The sequence below is a fragment of the Lithobates pipiens genome, unplaced genomic scaffold, assembly GCF_037356315.1.
Source record: "Lithobates pipiens isolate NorthernLeopardFrog02 unplaced genomic scaffold, aLitPip1_a1.2 Scaffold_27, whole genome shotgun sequence".
Taxonomy (NCBI): domain Eukaryota; kingdom Metazoa; phylum Chordata; class Amphibia; order Anura; family Ranidae; genus Lithobates; species Lithobates pipiens.
The window spans coordinates 65,783,039-65,800,885 of NW_027507788.1; the positions used below are offsets into that span (position 1 = coordinate 65,783,039).

A 17,847-nucleotide genomic window follows, 5' to 3' on the forward strand; every position below is an offset into this window, starting at 1 on the left:
GTTATGCCTCTGCCATGGAATGCTACTCTGTCTACTCCATTTTTAATTATTTAAACTTATGGCGGGAGCAAGTGGGTGTAGCTGGGAAAGCAGAGCCAAATAGACAAAGATGCCAAAGAGCGACCCCCCCCCCCCCCAACTCAGTGGCTGACAGTAATGAACTGTCAGAATAAAATAAAATAGCTTTATGTAACACATACAGTATATAATCAAACACAGTGTTTCTCAACCCTGGTCCTCAAGGCACCCCAAAGGGTCATGTTTTCAAGAACATGTAATCCATAGACTTTGGGAGGCAGCTGAGACCTTATCATTTCAGTCTCATTCACTTTGGAGACAGCTGAGACCTGACATTTTTATTCTACCTTGCTTTAGCAGTGCAGGCATTATCATACTTTATTGTCTAAGCCAGGCTTTCACAATCACAAGTCTATCACAGTGTGAAAAACTGGTGCTTATATAAAGTGTAACTAATAAGGATAATATGTCATTTTTATTTTTCCAGTCACTTGTGATATTTGAATTGCAAAAAATGAAGCTGAATGGTTCCTAAGGGTAGCAAAGACAGTTTATCATTTAGATGAGGTTTGCTATGAAGCTCCCTCTGCTCACAATCACTTTGCTGCTTTAAAGACACTTACGGCATTCAAGTGTTGGGCAGCACTGTAGTTCAGGGTCTCCAACCAGCAGTGGTGGCCTGCCATTGCTGCATGTGGGAATTGTGCATTGCTTTTGGCATTCTGCATGTAAAGAGACAAAAATAATAATAATGGTCTATAAAAGCTAATAGACTTGACAACACCTTGAACAGTGTATGTAATAAACCAGAGACTGCTTTTCAAAAATTAAACGTAAAGCATACCCAGAGAGATTATACTGATAATGCAAATAAAATCTAAACAAATGAGGCATGTGTATTCCTGTCCTTTGTATATATCTCCCTGATCTATGTGATAATCCAGTGTGATACTTTGCAGCAGCTGGCGCATGAGGTTCCTCTAAAAACTGATCACTATTCTTTCATCTGGTGCAGGGTGATTAGTCTTTTTGTGCCCTAAGTTCAGCTTTAATTTCATCTCACTATTACCTTTCTAGTTAGACTTTTTATTCCTCCCAAAGTGTTACTAAGTGAGAGCCTATTTTTCACCCTGCTGAACCTTGCATTCATCAAGAGTACCTCTAAAAGTTTACTGGGGGAAGGCACCACCAACACCCAAAGCCCAATTTTTCCGCACCTTTTACTTCTATACAAAGTCTGCAAAAGAGACACTTGGCTTCTTTGCATAAGGCTTGCTTACTGTGGTGCAAACATTTGTTATTTCCATGCAAAGTCTGCCAGAGATGCCAAAATGTATCCCAAAAAACTCTCATCTTGTGCTGAGTGCACTAAACTTTGGCCTCATCAAACAAACTGGCTCCCCAAACCATTGTTTACAAAATAAGGAAAACTTGAAGGGAAAATCAATTTACATGTAATTTGTTTTCTTTGTAAATGTCAGTTTTTCTGCAGCAGGTTCTATTCAAGGTATAGATGTGCCACTTTGCAGGCAGACTAAGGGGACCCCCAAACACTATATTTAAAGGAATTTTTAATTTTTATTGTTTCACTTTAACTATCATTAAAATCACTGCTCCTTTGAAAATCATTTTTTTTAAAGTTTTATTTGCATTGGTTCATGTTCTCCAGGGCAGAAACCAGGCCCCCATACACTTTTTATGACCAATACTTTGCATATAAGTCTTTAAAAAGGGGAATTTTGATTTTTCAAGTTTGGGTTCCATAGACTTCAATGGGGTTTGCCGTTCGGGTCCGAACTTTTGCGCTGTTCTGAAATTAATCACAACTGGGAGTGTTTAGCCTAGCTCTAGTGGGCAGCTATAATTAATATTATTTTAAGTTATTTTATTATTTTTAGTTAATTTAACTGCATGAAGGATGACTTGCAGTTCACTATCCTTACATTGGGATTAAACCCCTTTTCTGTATTTTTTAGGGAATTTTCATTTAAATATATACTTCTGTTTCAGGGCATCTCTGCTATGCTTTGCAGTAAAATTAAAAGTGTGAAACAATTGGGAAGATTTGAAACAAATGGTTCCTGAACTTCTTTACAGTGTGAGCGTACAATACATTACTTTGTATATTTCAACTTACGGCATTGAAAAACTGGACAGCAGCGAGTGTCAGAAGAGGGTTCAACTACCACTGGAACCTCATCTACCTTCTTACAAGTTACGGGTGGACAGAATACATTCAAGCATGGTGGCTTTTGGAAACAAACATACAATTATGTGTAAATACATACATATATGTATAAAATATTGTATTACAATAATTAAAAGGAAACTAGTTAGCAGTAAGTGAAAGAGTAGTCCACCCAAAGATGTTCCTTTTTTCTACCCAGTTTCCATCACTTTAAAAGGAGGGTACATTATTAAAGTTCCTGACATGTGACCACTGCCTCATAGCTGTATGTCTGCAATTTGATATTGTCGAAAGCTGCCTCTGTCTTGTGGGCTTGGTGAGAATTGTTGTACTGCTGTTCCACTCACTATTCTTCTGCCTGGACCTGCCTGAGGTAGTGCAAGGATCCCCCTGCTTCTGCTTCATTCATTCTGTGAATCTATGAGTCTTTCACTTTTCCTGCTGTTTTTTGATCATCACCCCACAGTTATCAGATCACCAACCATCAGGGAGGCAGATCTGACACGAGTAAGCAAAAAGCTGTTAAAGACTCCGCCCAGACTTCTACCCAGAGACACAGTATCTACGTGCCACCAATGAGGAAAATAATACCTGCAGGAAGCCTGCATGCACTACTGGTTGACTAGTTTTTGCCCTTGCTTGACCTTTTTGGGCACATTTCCCAGAGTCCAAGAACGTGTACTGGCAGATGCTTTATCTTTGAGAGATATATTCAGAAAGACACTAAATTAAGTTTATCCCATAAAATAATTATTTATACAGGTAACAGCTTGTACAACTTACTGGAGGTGAGGGTAGTGTTGGTAGGATGGGTTTGGTCTATGAAATAACAAAAAGAAAAAAATGTTAGATACAGTTATAACAATGTTATTTTGTCAGTTAAACGACAATGGGCACATTTTGCATAACTTTCAGAAAGAGCTGTTTTTGGTGGAACATGCTATGGGGCAATAAACCACTTTCCACCCTTAGCCCATTTATAAATGGTTTGAGGTTGGAGTCATTATACCAGGATCATAATTGAGGCTACAACCACGATCCAAGTATCAGTTTTTTTCAGCTGGCCATTGTGTCTAAAGCCACTGAACCACTTTTACAGGCAGAGGAAAAGGGACCTCCTTCCTTCCATCATCTTTCCTGGGCTATTGGGGAGCCCAGTAAGGACACAACTGGCAGCATTTGATTCCTGGGACATGATGAGAGGAACTGATGTTGTTTGCCCCACTGTGTGAAGTAAAAAACCGGAAGCAATGAGATTTTGTCAATTCCAGTTTGTGAACAAGTCATTACTAGCTGTGAAAGCATCTGATCAAATCGATCTTGGTTTGATCAGATACTTTGAAGGCCAGAGGAAAGATATGGGGTCTAATAGAGGACATACCATCACCAATGTTATCGCAAAAGATGTTTTTTCATCCCTTGAGATAAGGTACAATGAGAATTAAAAAAAAAAAAAAACATGTTAAAGCACCCAGTCCCCCCATGCTCACAAGCAAATGCGAATGTGCACAAAGGCCCCACAAGTATATGTAAACAGTTATTACACCACACATGCGGTGCCACGGGGAATGTCATAGCACGTGGCAGAAAGAAGGCCAACAAGCACTGGAATTTGTCCTAGTATAGGTTGTAGATTTACAAACCACATTCGAACATGGTGACTTTGAGAAACACAAATACAAAGAAGCTTAAGTGCTAAATATACATTACAAGGACAATACAGTAGTTACACTAAAGGGTTAGTTAAGCCAAATGTATGGTCACTTTTGCAAGTCTGCAAATGGGTCAAATGGGACCTAGATGCTAATATAACCTCCCACTTCTCTCTAATCTAAGCAGATAAGATGACAGGTATACTACAGTTTAGCAGCTACAAGTCCACTCTGGAATCCAGTGCTGAAACATAGCCATGGTATTTCTGTCCCAGGAATCCTAGGGTCCCACGGGCATACCCCATGTTTCAATGCTAACGATGATCTCCTGTTCAACGGTGCCTACATAGTTCCAGCAATGATTTCATCACGGCAGGAGGACACTGAATGCTTCTTCAGGCATTGGTGGGACTTTTGTTAGCCCACTGAACACTAATATACTGGCACATTCAGTATGGAGGTCTTTATTCTTAAGTGCTAATTCCTAACCACAGCAACCAATCAGCATTAATTCACCAGTACAAAATTTATATTTTGTATAAGATACTATATTTACTGTGTATGCGGAATTGTTAAACCCCCTGTCAAGCTTTTGTTGCTGGAAAGATTCACCCTCTCTGTTTGTCTTGGTGACCATTGTGTTTAGTGCAAAAAGTAATGGGAAATCCAAAATTTAGAGTTTTCATATGAACACGAGGGGATGGGAAAATAAGGATGGGGACATCTGACAACTGGATTTGCCCTTGCTTTCAAGAGAATTATCTCACACCCTTTTGTGTCTCTGATAGGGCGGATGGGAATTCTCCACAAAAGAAATGTAATGCAAAAAAAAAAGGAACACCTGTCAGAGGTTTTAACTTTGTTATACTCATTCAAACCTAAACAAAATGTAGGCTTTATACACACTTTAAGAATTCACAATTAAAGAGGAACATCAGCTTGATCCTTTTTTTTTTTTATAGTCAGCAGCAACAAATACTGTAGCTGGGGTCTGGTGCTTTCTTCTTGCAGCTAGCTCTTCTAACTGAAACAGATCAGCAGTGCTGCCCTCTTAGATACAGGAGCCGGCTGTAGTTTCCTGGTGAACCACAACTGGCTTCCCACTGTGCGTTCCCAAGCTAATGCGTCACCGTGTGAATGGACCTGCAGCCTCCTGAGACATGCAATGTGTACAAGGAGGCATCAGGAGGGGTTTTGGCGGGACAAGGGGCGGGACAACCTCACCTAAGATTGCAGAAGTGGGAGCAGGTACAAATAAAAATCGGTACTCACCCCCCCCCCCCCCCCAAAAACAAAACAAAAAGAAATAAAACCTCAGTTACAGCTCAAAGGGAGAAAAACAACATGATTTCCCCTTTTGAGGAATTAAGAACTCTTTACTAAACTAGATCAGCCTTGTTTCTTTTTCATATAAGAATAAATTACCGTTGTTGTGTCAGGGACTGGTGGCTGTGGGAAAAATATATAATAATAACAAGATTAATAGTGACACATGTAGCTTAACTGTAACATTTCAATTAAATCAGCATAAATGGATTAGCCTTGGCTTTTGGCAAGATTAAATTGTATTTTTATCTCAACACTTTTGTTAATATTTTCAAATTGTTATCCAATTTTCCTTATGAATGTACATTATTTAGAATTTTGCACATTCAAACTAAATATATTTTACGATTAGATTGCAAGGGGTAAGTTCTAAATTACCAGTATTACTGAGGAACAAGGAAGAAACTTCCAAACTATTAACAGCTAATTATTCACGTGTGATCCACAAACCAAATAGCTACTTGCCAATTGGCCCATATATGCATAACTAGGAACTGTTTACTAAATGAGACCAACATTGTTGCTTTATATTTTTTATATAAGTAGAAATTACCAGTGTTGTGCCCGGGACTGGAGGCTGTGGAAAAAAATATATAATAATTTTAATATCGACACTTGTAGCTTAACTGTAATATTTCACCTTATTCAGCATAAAGGGATTAATGTTGGACGTTGGCAGGATTACAATTTATTTTACTCCAAGCTATTTTTTTAATATTCCCAGTTTGTTATCCAAGTTTATGTATATATATTGTATATTAGTTAGAATTTTTCACATTCAGACTAAACATATTGTACAATTAGAATGTAAAGTGTTTGGCCAGTCTAAGTTATAAACTAATCGTACTACCAAGAAACAGGGCAGACATTTCCAAACTATTAACAGCCTAAGTAATCATCTATGTAATCCACAAACCAAATAGCTGCTTGCCAACAGACCCAGATATGCATAACATACTTGACTTCTTTGCAGCCAACTGATTTAGGCTTCACCAAAATTAGTCCGAGGTAAGGGGGAGTGATGGGTTGGATTACTGCATGACCAAAAATGGTTAAGGGTGGAGTTAACACTGCTATGAAAATATACCCTGAAGTGTTGGTAAGTGTATAACTACTAATTGAAAAAAAAAATAGAGTTAATTCTATACAATGGACAGATATTTCAATGACTTACTGGTATTGTTGGTTTACCTACAAAAATAAAACAAAAAAAGTATTACTAATTATTCAGATATATTTATTAATATATTTAACAGTTATATTTATACAATATGCCATTTGTCTGAAAGGTCAGCAATAAATGGAGTTGCAAAGTAAGTACTGTTATGAATAATGCTTTGTAAAAGTTTATTTACTTCCATTTTATTGGTGAAATTATATCTTATATCTTGCTACACAAACCTTTATAATAAGACTGTTTTCACTATTTACATACATGAATCAAAAAAAGACACAGACTTACTATTAGTACCAGTGCAGTTGTATTGAAAACAACACTGGGTTTCTGGGTCAATAGACTTGCTGAGTATGCCATCAGGTCCACAGTCTGGTGGTGGACTGCAAGGGTCACATACTGGGAGAAAACAAACACTTTTTAGCTATTCTGTGTATTCAGATGTATCCTACCCCCCTCCTAAAAAATCACCTCCCCCTGAATAACTACATGCAAAGCCAAAGGAATTAATAATCATCTGCAACCTGTGATCTGACATACACATCCTGAACAACTCCCCAGACTGATGTGTTGATCAGTAAATATATACATCGCTAAAAAAGAAACTATTTTGAACAAAGCAAAACGCTTCAAGAATAATCTAAAAATACAGAAGTTATAATGGCATATGTGTTTTCCTCATTCTATATTGCTGCTGTTTTGTAGATAAACACAGTTTTATTCATCATGAACATAGTATAGCAGATCTCATTTTAAAGGAAGCCTGTCATGAGAGGATCATGGAGGCTACCATTCCTGAATTCCTTCTGAAAATGCCAATGCCTGTCTCTGCCTTCAGTCAGTGAGATTAAGCTTATCTTGTTCTGAAGTAAGTCGGCAGTGGCATTCTGTTTATTGTTTAGGAAAAGCCGCTTGCTTTACATCAACACTTACCACAATCAACTTCTGGGCAGCAAGGATCTTCTGATTGGCTATAAACCTTCCTAGAGCCTTGCATGAAGCAGTCAGGTTCAGGGGGACACACTTTGCCTTTGCAATTCTGGAAACAATACACAAAGAACAAAGAACTGATATTATTTTCCTAGTATAGCTGTATACATGCTGTATACTCAAGCATTTGTTAGCTAGTGAACCTCATAAGGTTATAACAAGCACTGGTGAGCAGCATTAAGCCCAGAATTCAATGAAATGTTGCAGTTCACACCAGATGGTGGTGCGAGAAACCGCATCCAAAAGTTGCAATCTGCAGTGGGTGTCAGTAATTAGTTATTGACACCTGCACCAGAAGATGTACAGTAGGTATTCAGCATTTTGTGAATGCCAACAGCCCAGTACTAGAAGTGTTTGCTCACCATTTGGGCAAAGAGGTTTTGGGTTGTTGTTACACACTATAAAAACCCTGGAAACTTTACACACAGCCTAGTGACAGATTTGATTGTAGGGATCTGCTGTCACTACTACATTTTTGTTTTTGAGTTTAGATCAAGGGGCTTTCAGGTTAATCAACAATAAATAATAGTGTAATCACATTTATGCTCTGGAAAAATATGTGTGTTTTATCACATATTTTTATCCAATTTTGCATGCTTTTTAACACACTGCAGGCCATGCAGTTCATTTATAATGGAAACACTACAAGGCAGGTATTAGGCATTCTCTTCCTGTTTACTTCTCATAACGCACATAGGACCTAACTCATTGTACCTAACTCAAAGGGGCTTTAACTCTAGGTTCACACCTATGCGTTCTTTCATGCATTTTGCAGTTTGTTATGGTACACATTCACACCTATGCGTTTTTTAGCTGGTGCATTTTTGGAAAGGGTTAGGGACTATTTTCCCATAGCAAATTGTGTTTTGCATGTAATAGACCTCAATGAACTTGCACCAAAAACAAAAAAGTGTTGCATTTTTGATGCATTTTTGCATGTGTTTTGCATGTTGCATTTTGAATTTTTTTTTCTCTTTAACAAACATTGTATAGCTGGTTGCTAAGAAGTAGCCTGGGAAGCTGGCCGCCATGTCCTTAACAACCGATGAGTCATCAGCTGTCAGCGGACTTCCCCACTGACAGCTTACAAAAAACAAAAATTGCTGGCAATAAACAAAATCGTTAATAAAATTGTGTGGGCGCTTAGGGTCTGGTAAAGATTTTGAGAGGAACCCCACACCAATTTTTTTTTTTTAAATGGCATGGGGTTCCCCCCCAAAATCCATACCAGACCTTTATTTGAGCATGCAGCCTGGCAGGTCAGGAAAGGTAGGGGATGAGCGAGCGCCCCCCCTCGAACCATATTAGGCCACATGCCCTCAACATGGGGGGATGCTTTGGGATGGGGAGGCTCTGCCCCCCACCGCAAAGCACCTTGTCCTCATGTTGATGGGGACAAGGCCTCTTCCCTGCAACTCTGGACTGTGGTTGTGGGGATCTGCAGGCAGGGGGCTTATTGAAATCTGTAAGCCCCTCCATCTGAATGAGTATGGGGTGAATAAAGGCACTTTGAGGTGGGGGGCCCAGATCCTATACCCATGTGAATGAGTATGGGGCACATAGTATCCCTGCCCATTTACCAAAAAAGTGTAAAAGTGAATAAAGACAGTACAAGAATTTTTGACAATTTCAATGTCCCAGATGTAGATCCATCATCAATCACAATGCCTGCCACCAAAAAAAAGAAAAAAGAAAAGAAAAACTCAGCTCACAACGATCACTCCCACAGTTTGCCTGCTCCGCTGTGTGACATTTCTTAAACAGCTAACAGACGGGCCAACCAGCATTGCTACCTGTTGGTACTGCCCCCTGTGACATCATAGACCTGTGCATGCAGGGCCGCCGATGTCACAGGGGGAGGTGCCAACAGGTGGCGTTGCTGGGTGGCCCCACCCATTAACTATTTAAGAAATATCACATAGCTGGGCAAGCTGACCGTTGGAGTGTTCGTCATGAGGGGAGCTTTTTTCTCTTTTTTTGTCCGGTGGGGGCAGCAGGCGTTATGATTGATGATGGGACATTGTTTTTTTTTTAATTAATAGAGGACTTGCCAAAAACTCTTGTACTGTCTTTATTCACTTTTACACTTTTTTGGTAAATGGGCAGAGGTACTATGTGCCCCATACGCTGCCATGTTGAGGGCATGTGGCCTGGTATGGATCAGGAGGGGTGTACTCACTCGTTCCCTACCTTTCCTGACCTGCCGGGCCACATGCTTGCATAAGTGCCTGGTATGGATTTTTTTCTATTTTGGCATTTTTTTTTTTAGATTTTTTTCATTCATGTCAGCGGGTCATCCATTGTTAAGGATGCAGCAGCAGCCTCTCCTTAACAACCAGCTAAACACAGTTTATTAAAGATATAAAAAATAAAAGACACGTATTGAAAATGCATGTTCAAAAACACGCCTGAAAACTGCATCAACCGTAACCGCATAGATGCAAACCTAGGGTAAGTGTACAATAAAACCCATGAAACACAGAAGTGCAAAATGGCTTTCAGACATACAGTATTGCTGAAATTAAAAAATGACATTCATAAAGACAACATTGTTTCATTGATTTATATTTAACAGTTCTTAGGATGTGCTAAATGGCACCTAAGAACCTAGAACCATAGAACTTAATATATTATAAGCACAAACGTGGATCCAATGGATGTTGGCACATCATGACTAACAAGTGGTGGTTCTGTTGAAGTTTAGACAAGTAAAACAGATATCTAGTTTGTTACATTGGGCTGCTAGGAAAACTGAGGACTGCTTGGTTGATGCCATCAATCATTTACCTCTATATTTATTTTACTACTTTTAAATTTTAACTACTCTTGTTTGAAAGCAATACAAAAGTAATTCAATAAAACTGAAGTGATTTTATTTTGCACTGTACATGCAAAGTCAAAAAAAGTTTACCTGTTCAGGAGTACTTGGCAGAGGAGGAGGCTGAGTGTGAGGAGGTGGAGTCTGTGGAGGTGGAGTCTGTGGAGGTGGAGTCTGGGGAGGTGGAGTCTGTGGAGGTGGAGTCTGGGGAGGTGGAGTCTGAGGAGGTGGAGTCTGAGGAGGTGGAGTCTGAGGAGGTAGTGTCTGGGGAGGTGGTGTCTGGGGAGGTGGAGTCTGAGGAGGTGGAGTCTGGGGAGGTGGTGTTTGGGGAGGTGGAGTCTTGGGAGGTGGAGTCTCAGGAGGTGGTGTCTGGGGAGGTGGTGTCTGGGGAGGTGGAGTCTGAGGAGGTGGAGTCTGGGGAGGTGGTGTTTGGGGAGGTGGAGTCTTGGGAGGTGGAGTCTGGGGAGGTGGTGTTTGGGGGGGTGGTGTTTGGGGAGGTGGAGTCTTGGGAGGTGGAGTCTCAGGAGGTGGAGTCTGGGGAGGTGGTGTTTGGGGAGGTGGAGTCTTGGGAGGTGGAGTCTCAGGAGGTGGAGTCTGGGGAGGTGGCGTCACAGGAGGCAGATTGATACCTGAAATAAATTAGAAAGGCTAGTAAATTCATAAACAAGTTAATTATGAGGTTTACATGAATAACATGAATAAATAGGTATTGCTTTTAATTAATCTTGGTATGACAGCCTACAAGAGATAAAAATTTATTCTACATATAGTAATATAATATTCTCCATGCCTCCATTACTAGTCAAAGTAGAAGTCTTCTTCAGCAAGCAGATTGACTTGAAAACATCACCATGACAATATTGTATTTTTCATTGTATATTTTAAGATCTGCTGTAGATTTCTATATTTCCAAACTTTGACATCTATAGCACAGAGAACCTGTATAATACTTACAGTCCTCCAATTGTACACAGCGATGGGTCACTTCATCAAACACCATTCCGGGGGCACAGAGGGGGTAACAGCCTTCAACTCTACAGCAGCAATCAAGCACAGTCAGTTAGTTTATTGAATGTTATACATTTAATCAGCAGCAGTGGAGGCCAGTAATGCAGGGCTCAGGGGCATTGCCCCCCTATCCATGCGTTCAGCTACCTAACCTGCATGCGGGGTGCAGGATGCATTGGATTTCAATGTTTTTTGGTTTTTTTGAAGGACGTGAATAGAACCAGAGGATCTAATAGGCTTCAAAAAAAAGGTGGGTTCAGGCCGCATATCCAGTTGTGTAACAATAGCAAATTAATATTCACTATTGCCTCCCTGATTCTCCTCCCGGCCAATCAGGAAGTGGGTCCTGAGACCCGTCACACAATTGACCGAAAAGGAGAAGCGATCCCATTGGCTGCCTATGAGGAGGAGATGCAGGGAAAACCGCCACTCGGAGGAAGGGTTGCCCGATAGATGAGGTAAGTGCGGGGCTAGTGACCCGACCGGGGGGGTAGCTGTGGGTGCATTGTGTGCCACCCCCCCCCCCCCAAAAACAATATATCACCAGTTGCCACTGGCAAGCAGTCAGCGAAAGTAAACTTGTCACTAGAGAAAACAGGGGCTGCTATTGCTTTTCTTTTCTGAAAATGCTAGTTGCCTCACTATTTTGTCACCTGACTTCAGTACTTTTGAGGCACTGAACAGCAAGTGTGTAGATCAGAAACCTCCCATGTCTGTACTTGTTCTGAATCACTGATGGATTATTGAAGCAAGAAGTTTAGCATGACAGCAATGGAGTCACCATTTTTATAAGAAAAGTACAATATTGGCAACTTCATTTTTCTCTCAGCACGATTCCTCTAAATATGTCAAAATATTGGAATAAATACAGGTTAACAATCCCAGCGAAAAATCCATAGAGAATAATTTTTGCAAAGGCCCTGAATCTAGCATTTGATGAATTTGTGTTTTGTAAATATGTTAGATGGATGAATGCTGTTTTGTTTAGTGTCATGCTTCACTTTTTTAAGGTTTCAATTTACACCTATAAAGATCAATTCATCATCAACACCAACTCTTCCAGTATTATCAGCTTTCTATAATTTAAAGTGGGCCTCAATAATAAAGGTAAACATGGGAGATCCCCAAAACGTCTGGCAGCGCACAGCTTAAGCATCTCATTGCCTCTAAAGTGCATCTTGGGAGAGGATGCCAGCAAGCTTCCTTCCCCTCATCTGTTCATCTCTCTTCCTTAAAGTGGTTGTAAACCTCAGTAATGGAATTTGAACAAAGCACATGTATCTGCAATGTTTAGTTATCTCTTTACAAAGCTCTAAGTGCCTTTTCTCTATGGTGTTTTGTTCCTCTGTTATAAGCATAAATCACTTCTGAGTTTTCCTGACACATGAGATCAATTTGTAAAAAACTTATGTAGGTGGATTTGTTTAATCTCTGTGTATCATCTGAGGCCATTCACTTTACTGGGCATATGTGAGGGTTTACAATCACATTAACTTCACAAGACTCATAAAATTCTGAATCCCTTACAGGTGTTTTAGCAATTATATTTTAAACAATAAAAGGTTATCTCTTTCGAGAACTTTGACTATATATTAGACTATGACTGTTTACATTTCGTTTTTAAGTGTGCTTCAAGGAATACAAAATGTCTTCTACTTACTTGAGTGTTAACGTGCATTTGGTACCCAAGGGATCTTGGCATGTTGGAATGCATGGGTTACCACAAGCTCTGTATTTCCATGTACAGATAGAGAACGATGGCAACCCAAAGGTTTCCTCTGTTAAATAATAACACATGTCAGCAATGTCATTTTAAATATGTGTTAAATAAAATATATAGTCTTTAATTATTTTTTTAAAGGAACAACTATATAAAATGTGTATTGGTACTTTCCCCTGCAGCCTGTGGAAAAATACCAGTTCATTTTACTTTGTTATTGGAGTCTCACTTCCCTAGTTTCACAACCACTATCCAATAAAATGGCAGGTCAGCTAGGGTACACTCATTAGACACTCATTGGACAGAAGGGTGGCAGCTGCTGGAACTTCCAGAACTACCAAAAAGTCACACCCTGGTAACAAAGTGAAACTAAGGCAAAGAAGAGACTTTCTGGCTAATAAAAAATTTAGCAGGCATTGTATCTGTGCTTAGGCAAGATACCTAAATTAAAAATGTAAAAATTGAGTACAGGTTTACTTTAACATACTGTAAATGGGACATTCTAGGAGAAGAGACTTCTGTACACATAGTTGATTCATTTTTCCAGAGGAATGCCACTAAATGCTTATTTGCAAGCCTCTTTGGCATTAAATTTGTAGTTAACACAGAACAATAGGTTACAAAATTAATACAACCTCAGTGATGCCATTTTCCATATAGCTATATACACTTTTTTATATTCACTCGTTCATCATAAAATAACTCGTATTTTAGGATTACAGTTTTTTTTAGGAGTCATCGACAAAAATATCTTACCAACTAAATTGAAGTTCATCTGCAACATACTTCCTGACTTCACCCGTGACATAACTAGCTTATTGTTGTTAAGGGACAGATAACTTCCACGAGATATGTAGGATTCTAAAGCATCATAATTCTTCACCCAACGGCTTGGCCTCAGGATGAACGTGGCCTGTGAACGGAATTCCACACTTGGCTGCCACTTCCTCAAGCTTAGCATTCCATCATCATTCTGCACAATGAAGAAGTTGTGGTGCTGAGCGGACTCCAGGGAGATCAACCTTCTGCCATCTGGAGACAAATCAGATTCAATGTGTTTATTGATAAAGAAGATATAAATGTTTAAAATATTTTCCAGGAAAATACAAACAATATTTTAAGTGGAAATGTCTTTTTTTTTTTTTTTTATATATATATATTCAAACTAGCATGTCTTGTCAACAACTGTTTAGGACAGCATACATGTTATTGAACAAATATTGGCCCACGCATGGGCATACACCAATATAATATGTATGTTCATACATGGGAAACAAATTAAAGTATATGTGAGCCTCACCTTGCAAAACAACCCATCCAGTTTAAAATGAAAGGCAAAACATTTATGTATAGATGTGAAAAAGCATTATAAATACAATGTTTTTTCCTTTTTTATAAGTGATTATATATCCTCAGTTCTCAGCTGCATAAGGAGCTTAGAGAGCCGAGGGGGGGGGTGCGTTCAAGCACAAGTCTGATCAGGAAAGAAAGCAGGCTGAGTTCCCATTAAAGCTAGAAAACTCACCACACGGTGCCTAGTAGCAGGAACAGTGGGTATTTCATAAAAAGAATATACAAAGAAAACAGAATACTTTGATACTATAATCAGACTTCCACACACACACACCCCACACCCCTGTACAGCAGGCACATATCAGGAAAGTCTTCCTGATTAAGCGCTTTGCTTTATCACTACTGTTATTTCACTACTGCTGGATAAGCCTGTCATGATCCCACATGTGGATGTGGAAAGTATTTTTTTTTTCTTCAGCCTCTATGGTGAGGCAAAATATATTTATTTTGCAAAAAAAATTTTTTGGAATGTTATGCAATATAATTAAAATTGTCATGCTTTGACATTAATCCAAGTCATGCAGACAAGTGAGATGCCCAGATGATGGAAAAACAAATTCATTTCAAGGGTTAAAGGAATGCTTGACCATTCAGTTCCCTGGTAATTAGCTGACAAGCAGCTCATAGCCTGCACATGCTTTAAACTTCTGCTTTATTGTCTGGGAAATGCTGCCCACCTGTTTAAGATACCTGGTTGATTCCAGTATCGGTAGTTTAAATGTATTATGGCCTTTAAATTCACTCAGCTATAGTTTTACAAGCATGGCAATACTGATCTGTGGTAACCTCAGGGCTGCTCGCCAGAGCTGATGAACCTACTGACCCATGCCGTTTCTGAGCAGGACACCCCTCAGGGGTTAGAAAATGCTGTTTTTTTTCTGAATTCTCTCTGAATATTGAAAGTCTCTTTAGACACATGCATATCCTTACATTCACAGAAATGCATAGTCTAAGCTAAATGGCACATACTCAGGTGTACTGTCCACTTTCTGTGACTACATTGTTTTTAGCATCAATGGTTAGCATGAATAGGTTTGTAGCCAAATACAATGTCTCAAAGCTGGTGAGCTACCTTGTAGTGATCAGCTATAAAAACATTGTCACCAATATCCTTGGTTGCCATACAAGACTTATCAACCTCAGAGCTTTTCTGGTCAAAAAGCAGAGATGATATATTGTTGCAGCATCCAGTATCTGTAAATAATTTATGTTTATAGAGTTACTAGAATTCCCCTATCATTACGTGATTAAGGTAAGAGAGTTGCATCAATCACTCATTGCATCCTGGAGACTCAAGCTTCAAGAATCCATCCACTGGCAAATTGTGTCATATGTTGGCTTCTTGCTGTCTACCTTTCAGTGGTTTCAGTTGTAAAATATCACAAAGTTGCCTTACTCTTCTGTCCACTACAAAGCCAAAATTCTTGTATGAAGCTCCTCAAAAGGATTTTCCATAATGCAGGAAAATAAATAGACCAGACATCAAGCAATGAGAGAGTAACATGTTTGTTTTGGCCTTATATTACATATAATAATTTGCAAGAAAGGTATATAAACATACAGTAAGAAACATTATCAAAAGTTCTGGACTTACTCAATGGGTCTACAAAAAGGCCTTTGGTAACCATAAAGCTAGCTTGAAGATTTCCAGGAGTTTTGATCTCTTCCAGTGCCACTGCTCCATTATCATAATCAGCTACCAGAGATTTGCCATTGATCATTTCAAGGCGGTACGGTCCCTCTCCAGCATCTAAAACAGAAATCAAAACCTAAAGTTAATACCAGTGGCTTAGTGGCTTTCTGCATGAAAATGATTACCCTATTAACTGGACTTTACACTTTGGACTGTGAGAAAGTATGGACATCTTACCTCTGTTATAATATTCACAAGGAGATGCTGAAAGAGAATTAAAAAAAAGTTTATTATCAGGTCCTTCCCATGCAGACTATAATAATTTCATATTTGTGCAAATATACTTACGACAGGTGTCAGGGCCCCTCCATTCGACTGTGACCCCCTTTCGGCAGCAGGCACGGGCATAAGCTGCCAATGAGGTGCAGTAACAGAGGCAGCTTTCACCCTCTCTGCAGGCCTCTGTCTCCTCCACACAAGCTGAGAAATAAGGCTCCACATTGACCTGACATGAAGGCAGAGGCGTCATTAGCATTAAAGGCGTTTAATAGTCAAAATATAAAAGAATTTGGTAAGAATTAGGAAGAGTTGTGTGTTTTTCAGTACTGTGCTACTCTGTTCTTAACAATCTTTCTATTCTTCATTTCAAAAGCAATTTCTCTAATGATACAGAATAATGCTTTGATAGCAATTATATAAAGGATTCCAAACTACTTTCCTTTAATATTTATCTAAGTGTTTTTACTAGCTCCATAAATCACTTTGTAACTGGACAACTCTAGGCCCCTGTGCTTTCAGGGACGTCAGCAGTTGCAAGGTCTATTATGGCTATGGCTAGTAGCAGTTAGTTACATTTAACTGGACATGCCTATAATGCTGAAAATGTTTTGCCACGCACCCAAATAGCTTCCTCAGTTCTAAGTATTATGGTGCATGACATCTGATATTCTTTGCCTAAATGTACTACAGTACAGGTCAGTAAAATTCTAAATAAGACCACAATCTATTTTCTGTATCCATCTAGGTACTGCATAGACCCTATTTACAAGTTAATGTATTTCTTCCTGGTGCATCCAATTTAGTATAGTTTAAATGCAATCAATTTAGGAAGGGATTGCATGACAAACATCATTTTGTGGGAACATCATGTGTGGATTATATGCAATATATGCAATGACATCAATTTGTTATTGAGCAATCATAGTAGCTATTACAATTCTATATAACCTTGTAAACAATTAAATGCAATTTTTACCACATAATGGCATTCAGCAAAGGCACTGCTCTTGAGAAGGTTGCATCGATCTTCCACAAACTTCTTATGATTCTCAGATGGAGGAGGTAGAGGATTTTCATCTTCAGGACACTGTCGAAATGTTCGGAGAAATGACAATAAAGTTGCAAACTTATTGAACACACTCATTAAATTTTCATATGACAAGTACAATGGTGCTGAAAAGAGTACCTACCTCACCAATCACAAAGCGAGAGGCATACTGAGCCATGTTACTGATTTCTATCTCAGATGTTGTAGTTCCATCAGCATCACCGCACATACCTTGGACTTTGCCCTGTGTAAATAGAGAATATAAAACATTGGGCACAGGTTTCAGATCATATAAATCTAAATATCAGCCACAAAAAGGTCAGCTGATGCAGAACTGTTTATTAAGCTAATGAACATATGCAGTGACCTATAGCAATCAGTGAATTTACAGTTATCAACATGAACATAGTCAATTGAAATCATATAGGTGAATGTTCTTTACACTGTGTATTATTAAATAAACCAAGCAGTGTTTCAGCTTGGTCTAGGGGCTTTTTTGATTTCTTAATCATAGTGCCCTATAATACAGAAAGAAAGGTCATAAAACATATGTTGATAGTGGCTCTACAAACAATAAAGCATAAAGGTAAAACAAAATTAAACGAAAAACTGATTATGTTAAAAAGTAAATATTGGTGCT

General features: G+C 39.0%; 1 protein-coding gene across 34 annotated transcripts in view; it reads right to left on the bottom strand.

Moving 5' to 3' along the window:
• The window catches only part of LOC143933905 (uncharacterized), a 259,725-nt gene that overhangs the window by 104,282 nt on the left and 137,596 nt on the right, over nt 1-17,847 (bottom strand). For all 34 annotated transcript variants that reach the window (XM_077457035.1, XM_077457039.1, XM_077457040.1 and 31 more), the window contains 17 exons: nt 17,350-17,451; nt 17,136-17,246; nt 16,229-16,385; nt 16,118-16,144; nt 15,842-15,997; nt 13,651-13,926; nt 12,835-12,952; nt 11,121-11,200; nt 10,260-10,795; nt 7,292-7,397; nt 6,647-6,757; nt 6,359-6,375; nt 5,738-5,761; nt 5,284-5,307; nt 2,990-3,025; nt 2,156-2,267; nt 642-740 (listed from right to left, as the gene is read on the bottom strand). In XM_077457035.1, coding sequence (XP_077313161.1) covers nt 642-740; nt 2,156-2,267; nt 2,990-3,025; nt 5,284-5,307; nt 5,738-5,761; nt 6,359-6,375; nt 6,647-6,757; nt 7,292-7,397; nt 10,260-10,795; nt 11,121-11,200; nt 12,835-12,952; nt 13,651-13,926; nt 15,842-15,997; nt 16,118-16,144; nt 16,229-16,385; nt 17,136-17,246; nt 17,350-17,451 — 2,092 coding nt within the window. The remainder of the gene's footprint in view (nt 1-641; nt 741-2,155; nt 2,268-2,989; nt 3,026-5,283; nt 5,308-5,737; nt 5,762-6,358; nt 6,376-6,646; nt 6,758-7,291; nt 7,398-10,259; nt 10,796-11,120; nt 11,201-12,834; nt 12,953-13,650; nt 13,927-15,841; nt 15,998-16,117; nt 16,145-16,228; nt 16,386-17,135; nt 17,247-17,349; nt 17,452-17,847) is intronic.